Source organism: Chaetura pelagica, unplaced genomic scaffold (genome assembly GCF_000747805.2).
Source record: "Chaetura pelagica isolate M959 unplaced genomic scaffold, ChaPel_1.0 scaffold344, whole genome shotgun sequence".
NCBI lineage: Eukaryota > Metazoa > Chordata > Aves > Apodiformes > Apodidae > Chaetura > Chaetura pelagica.
The window spans coordinates 5,494,069-5,501,503 of NW_009953098.1; the positions used below are offsets into that span (position 1 = coordinate 5,494,069).

Consider the following 7,435-nt stretch of genomic DNA (forward strand, 5'->3'; position numbering starts at 1 on the left):
TTCCCTACAGCAAGGAAAAATAGGTTTTGTGGGTCTATCTCAGATGTGGCTTTTGCATTCTTAACATTAATAAATGGTACACAGCAAACAATCAAACACAAAATACATTAAACATTCAGAATGCCAATGGTGGGCAGGTATAATGTGAATTTTGACTGGGAAAGAACCATTCAAGATGAAGATTTAAAGACAGCTCAAGCTGCAACAGCAGATACTGGCTCATTAAATGAAAGCATCTTTAAACAATGGTCATTCAAAGCAACAAGACTGACCAGTTCTGTGCGGAGTATGATATAAAGTTAAGTGCACTTTAAAGTTCTGGAATATTTAGAAAGGTTATTCCCTTTAAACTGGTGCCAGCAAAAAAGCTTGCATGAATTTAGCAGAACTCGGCCTCAGTTGAGTACTTTAGATGATTGCCAAGGTATAATAAATGATGAAGAATTCAGTGCCTAACAGTAATTCATTATTATTATTTTAATGCATTTGGAAACAGCACTGAAGTCTCCCTATATATCCACCATTTGGCAAGTACAGGTTACCCATTTTGTTTGTACAGTCAGGGCACAGGAATGATTCCTGAAACTACACTAGGGCAGGAGTAAACTACTCAAATTCCCAGTAACTAAGTTACTGCTGCCACTCCAAATGATCACTTAAATCACCAGCCTGAAGTTCAATTCAGTGAAAAGCTGTTACTGGGCATTGTACAATCCTTGCTAAATGCTACATGAGTCACCACCATTGTGACTAATGCTGCCAGCTTAACCCACAAGTGTGACAACTAAGGTATGGGAGGAGAGAAGCAAGTACAAATTCTATGCTATTCTGGGAGTTGCCCAATGCACATCAGTTGAGAATGTGTTCTTGTTTCAGGCTACAATTTGTAAAAAGCAGAAATAAATCCTGAACACTTTAGGGTTTTTGCAAGGTAAAATCCTGAGCCTAGCAATTAATCCAAAATTTCACATCTTCACAACACTATGAAACCCACGTTGTCTTCTTGTAGCAGGAAAACTAAACACGTAGTTCTGCTTCATCTGAGATAAACATTCTCTCTTTGTTTCTCAAGTCCAATTAGCTGTGGCTAGTAATTACTCTTAAGTTTTGGGTCTTTTTTTGGACTTCAGAACTTGCACTTGCTTTGTTTAGAGTGAAATCAGAACAGGAACCACCTTTAGATTCACAAAGTTTGATATCCAGCATAGCTTTTTCTTCTGCCAATTATGTAAGCAACGATTATAATGGCAATCAAGCCAGCAAGTGCAGCACCAACTACAATTGGGATTAGAATGCCTTCATCATCCAGCGAACACTCCTGGGCTGTAGGTGAGAAAAAGGTTGCAACAAGGAATAAATAAAGACATAATACTTGCCAAGTGTGGTATAAAGATCTGTCTTCCTTAATATGAAACAGTTCAAAAATCTAGTATTACTACATCTTTAAGCTAAGAGAGAAAGAACTGCAGAGGTCTGATGGGTACATGAGACTTATCTATTTCATGCTTAATGAAGTCTGGTGCTTTTACTCATTCAGAAAAAAGTAATCCAGATTTGCTGTCAAGAACCTATCCAGAATAGAGACATGCTAGAGATAAAACAGCTGTAACTGGTACAAGACAGGAGCTAGCTGCAACCTGAACTAGAGAGTGACAGAGGACCCTACCTCTGCAGAATGTATTATGGTAAATACTGTTAACCCTGTGTATGTTTGGGGAGTTCACTTAACTCTGCCTAGAAAAAATGAAGTTCAAAAATCTTCACTCAAATTAGTCTAGTCTAATAAGACTGTGCTGCAAGTGTTATCACTTAGTACAAAGACCAGGTTACACTAAAGATTAAGAACAAACATCTTGGAATCTTTCTTCAGTCAGGATATTCAAGACTGCTTCTGAAAGAAGCTCTGTCAGTTCATTTTTCCCCCCAACACTCCTGTTCGTCAGAGCGACAGATAAAGAGAAATGACACACCTGATGGTATTACCAAAGCCCATTTCTCCTACAGTTTTGCCCTATTTTCTTATATATTCAAGCTACAAAAATGTCAGGATGATACCAGATAAAATTTAACATAATCTGCAAGGTAATGCTCAAGCCCCTCTTCAGTGATGAAGGAGAACCAACATACCCAGCAGACATTTTTAAAGTGAGAACAAAGCTTTCCTTGAACTTAAATGTCAGACTCAGAACAATGGAACAAGAGCTTCAAAAATCAAGTGCTTGTGCCCAAAGCTGGTGCTTTTGAGCAAGCAAGAATTTTGCAGGCATTGCAAGAATTAACAAAAAAAGAACTCTTACCTGTAGAGAACTTATCTGCCTTCACAAGGAATGGCTGAATCCATAGATTAAAAGTATGTATTTGAAGATCTTCATTAACCTCAAGAGTTTGCTCTTTTCGGCACATGTAAGAGCTACCAAGGAAAGTATCCCACTGGCTGAAATTGTTGTTATCTGCACTTGAAATGACTAAACACAGGGGAAAAAGAGAAGAAAATTTGCATGCCCGTTGTAAATACAAGAGAATTGCTAATACAATCATAAGACCAAGCAGCTGAATCTACAGGGGCCAACTTTTCAACACTGACTACTCTTAAAAACAAGGTAGTCTGAAGCCGGGTTGATCTGCTCAGACAAAAGAAGTCAGGCACTGAAATTATTACAGTACTTAGCAGTAACCTGTCCTCCACACAAACATGGCATTAGGCTTTCCTTGTACCTCCACTCATCCCAACATTGCAGAGTTGTGAGCATTTTAGCTTTAGCGCCCTTTTAACTGCAGCAGTGGTCACCAGCAACTTAAAAACAAGCAAACAAACAAACTTCTGTTTTGGAAAAAAGTATGCACTAGTTTTTGAAGGACTGGTCTCTTTTCCCAGTGGAAATTAAATAGAAGTGGTTGGAAGATACAGCAGCATCTTCAATTGAAGAAGACAACAGCTGGTTTAGAAAAAAAGCTTCAGAGTTGGTACAACTGTATTTCACACCTCAAAAAATCATGTTACTGAAAACAGTTATAAGAAGGTCTCTTAATTTATACACGTTTATCACAAGAGACCCCATTAGCAGAAATTTCAGCAGAAGATAATGATCACACAATGATGTTTAAAGTAACACTTACAGCCATTTCTGCTTATTACTTTTGTTCCTACCAACTTAAAAGACTTCAAGTAGGAAGCAATAGTAAGCATGAACAGCACTAAAAAAAACAGTCAGAAGTATTCTATAGAGACACTGGATAAAAACTTGTATTTGTTTTAAGGAACACATTATTTCTTACCAGAACCATTCAGGTGGTTGAGCAGTGTAACGTTCACCTCTTTCAGATAAAATTTTTGTATAGTTGCACTTTGATTTTTCTGTTTAGGAAGACAGAACCAACTGTCAGTGTGCAATTTTGTATTTTTAACTTCAGGAACACATGCTTTACAAATAACACAGTTATCAGTCTTACATTTTCTACAACTTTCACCCAACTGTCCATTTGTCTTGAGGCAGTCAGCTAGCCAGTTCCCCTTCTACGGGAACAGCCAACCACCAACAAGTGACAGAGGGGTTTTACTGTGAGTGACCACCATGCAATGCTGTTAAAATGGAAACTCAGGTTAAAACAAAAGTAGTTACTTACAACAACAAATGTGAAAGCAATCAGTGTGCTATTTCCATCATTTAATTTCAGAGTAGCTGTTGTGTTACCACAGGAACCGTCTGCACTAGTCGTCTTTGGATCGATGTTGATCAGATGAGGCTGAAACAGACACACCACATCAGACATTCAGATGCCACTAAGGACTGCTTCAGACAGTAGCAGTCTCAGGCAAGAAGAGCTTGTCATGAGGAAGACAGTAGAAAGATTGAGCCTGGCTACTACTGAACCAAGGCTACTCGAGTTGGCTGACATGCTGCTAACACTGAAGCGAACAAATGGCCCAGTGAAGTCTTGTGCTGTTGACCTAATACAACTGGTCAGCTTTGGCTCCCTCTGCAGGGAAGGACAGTATTTACAGCCTTAAAAGCTAAGAAAGTTCCAGGTTTTTAACGTTAGAGGTACTCCCAAGAACGAGTTATGTGGAATCCACGTGATGTTTTGAAGCTAACTATATAAACCATACAACTATTCTGATGTTAGAGTGGTGCCGTGTAGAATACTCAGAAGCAGTTCTGGACAGCCAGCAGGGTATACAGCGAACACCCTGCACTCACATTCCATACCAAACAACTACAGCAACCTGTCTACTCTTCTAAAATACAAGAGACACACCTTGTCTTGGGAAACATTCAGCTGCAGCCCAAAAGTAGCCAGAAGACACGTTGCATTTCCTCTTTTAAGGGAGTAGTTTCCTGTGACTGGATTCTCCACAGGTTTTGGAGCAGTGGTTGGAGCAGGTGATGCAGTGGTGGTAGAGGCAGTAGTCATATTGGCAGTAGTGGGTGAAATGGTAGGTTCAGGAGTAGGTGTATCGGCTTGACATCTAGTCTCTGAAAATAAATTTTTACCCATTTCAGTGCTGAAATGTTATTAAAATATTATGATTCAGAGGTCAGTTCAACACGGACACCAATATACCCATTCCTCTGCTGAAATCATTGGGAGCTTGCTCAACAACAAGTCTCAAACTCAGCACGATGGCACAGTATTACAATTTGCAGCTACCATTTATTCTCTGCAATTCTGTCATGTCCACAATTTTAATCAATGCAGCACATGTAGTACTACTTACCTCTGACACATGGGCAAAGGTAGCTAAGTGGATAAAGTGCAATATGTATGTGCTGCAGCTGAAGCAATCAATCCTATTAAGCTGTGTGTAGCAGGATCATGTGCTCATTTCTAAAGCAGTGGAACTGTGAGGTAAGACAAGCAGCTCTGGACTATTTAAATGAAAAGGTAGAAGCTACCACTGAAAATGGAAGGCAGTCAAGTCAGAACACTTGAAGTTCCAACGATCAAGTCAGTGACAGTAGAACCAAAATACTTATTTTTAATAACCCACATACTGAAATACACACTTTATTGGACTACCACCTTGGCATGAGAACAATCTACATTACTGGATACTACTAAATCTCTTTTATTCCTCTACTTTTCCAGGATCAAGGAAAAATGTACTAAAGGATATTTACTCGAGTATTATTCAACACAGCATTTCTTAGAACTGGTGGATTTTTTTATTGTGGGACTTTGCTCTCTGCACTAAGACACAATAATACAATACAAAAAAAGGCAATTCACACATGGAAATGCTTACCTTTTTTACCAATTGTGCCATTCTGAACAAAAGCCTGCACAGTAACATTCCAGAAAATCTGTGTGACATTTTCTGCTTCAAGAGAGTCAGTGCTGTGGCACACGAAGACATTATTCAGTTGAACTGGGCTCATGGTATCCCTCACAACAACAGTAATTGGTCCTACAAAGAAGCATAAATATTTTAATGCCTGATGACCTACAGGAACATTTAGTGTTATATTTTACGTAATTCCATATAGCAAAGAGAGAAATAATTTAACAATTCTAACCTCTCTTGATGGCTTTACCTTTGTGTCCTGACCTGAAGTGCTAAGTAATGTAGAGAAGTAACCAAGCTTCCAGAACTAGACAAGCCATTAGAAAGGTGAACCCGTTTACTTAAGTTTTTATTTAAGGAAAAAAAAATTCCTATAATTAGTAGGTATTAGTACACAGAAAGCCTAACACTGTGTTGCTTTTTTAGGTGGAAGGTCAAGTAGTACACACTAAATTAATCTCCCATATGCCTGTCGTCTACTAGCAGCACCACTGACCTGTTCAAACAGTTCACCTTCCCCTTGTGTTCCACTTAAAGGGATTATACCTTCAGTGAAGCTAACTAGTCTGTGTCCTTATCTAGCAGGCAGGTGTGATGAGCAGCAGTGAAGCACTATATGGCATAAAAGTCATTAGATATGTGAGTAGTCCTAACTTTGAAAAAGCCAACAAGGTCAGGTACGGGAGATCTGACGCTCCTGCAACCGAGTCAGACTCAGCCAAGACTGACTTGTAAGTAGGATTCTGCACGGGATGTTACCTTTTCTCTTAGCATCAGGAAACACAGCAGTATCGTTGGTGTTGTAGGTAAATGTGACAAAGTCCCCCTGGTAAGTTTCATTGGTCTTTGTAAAGTTAACACTCCAGGAGTGGCCTTCTCCAAACTGCACGGCCAGAAGAGCAGCTTGTGTGTCATTGCCACAGACGCTTCCATTGTGCGTCACACCGGGTGACAAATCCAAGGTTGTGTTTTTCTAGAACAAAAAGGGTGATTTAAAATGTTTTGACAGGTAGCAGTTCTTCCCCATGAGCTGCTGGAGTCAGATGGAACCTTGCACAACATTAGCAAGATTATTTTAGGTTATGCTACAAAACTCTGAAAAGGCTCCCTGACATCTAAGACAGGAGTCACATCAGATTCAAGTACAAAAATACAAACCTAACTTGGCTGTAAATCCTGAATGTTCTGAGCTGCAATTTACATTTACTAGTTGGGCTAAGAACACTACTACACTGATAAACAAAACCCACAAAGCTTGACCAAGTATGCCATTTAAATAAGAGCAACAGGGTGCTTTCAGTTGCTTGTACTATTAATTAAGAACTTACACTTTAAAAATTAATATTTAGGAATACTCTTAACAACTGTCTTAGTAAAAACAACAACAACAAAAAGTGAAAAAACAAACATCCTAGGTAAAAAAAGCATACTTAAACTTTTACCCAGGACAAAATACAGTTCTCAACAGAAGTTACGGCCAAATACTTACATAATCACTACTGTTTGTTTCATATTTTATCAGGAATTTCATCATCCATTTTGCATAGAGGCACGTGGCATTAGAGGCATCCTTTACATCTACTTCCACTGCATAGGACTGGAAAAAACCTGCAAGATACAATTACTAGCTAATAAGACACTGCTTTTACGTCATTTTCTAGACCTACTTCATTACAAAGTAGTAAATTATTTCCAGACTAGATTCAACTTGCCAGATACTGGAAGAATAGCGAGACTGCTACAAAGTATTAAAACTGGGAAGCACATCATGAAGTTACCAAACCTAGGTAAAAATTAGGGTAACGTTTTATAGTTTGTTTACCTGACAAAGACCTAATAACCTAGGTGAGCATTAGCGTTCTCGTGACAAAGTACACCGAAGTACATGAAGGCAGCACATAAACAATGTGCTACTTGCAGACCAAGGCCTTCCTATTTGCTTCCTCAGCGGTCTGGCTCCAGCTGACCCCTAAGAGATGACACCCGGGTGCCTTCACCGTGTTCCCACGGCTTCTGGCTCAAAAGACAGGGATGCTAAATCCCCTGTCCACGTTCAGGTAACTTGTCACAGCTGCTGGGTTTGCCCCCAGCGCCTCAGGGCCGACCGGCCCCGCTGCGGTGCCCGCGGACCCAGCTCCGCGCCGGCCCGGA

At 39.7% G+C, this 7,435-nt stretch overlaps 1 protein-coding gene across 1 annotated transcript; it reads right to left on the reverse strand.

Moving 5' to 3' along the window:
• Positions 1-944: 944 nt before the first annotated feature.
• On the reverse strand, positions 945-6,893 carry LAMP2 (lysosomal-associated membrane protein 2). Its single transcript, XM_009997118.1, has 8 exons — positions 6,774-6,893; positions 6,044-6,257; positions 5,246-5,407; positions 4,258-4,475; positions 3,625-3,744; positions 3,277-3,355; positions 2,298-2,465; positions 945-1,323 (listed from the first exon to the last, which is right to left on the reverse strand). Exons 1-8 carry the CDS (start codon positions 6,816-6,818, stop codon positions 1,184-1,186), a joined length of 1,146 nt encoding a protein of 381 aa, XP_009995420.1. The 5' UTR covers positions 6,819-6,893; the 3' UTR covers positions 945-1,183.
• Positions 6,894-7,435: the final 542 nt, after the last annotated feature.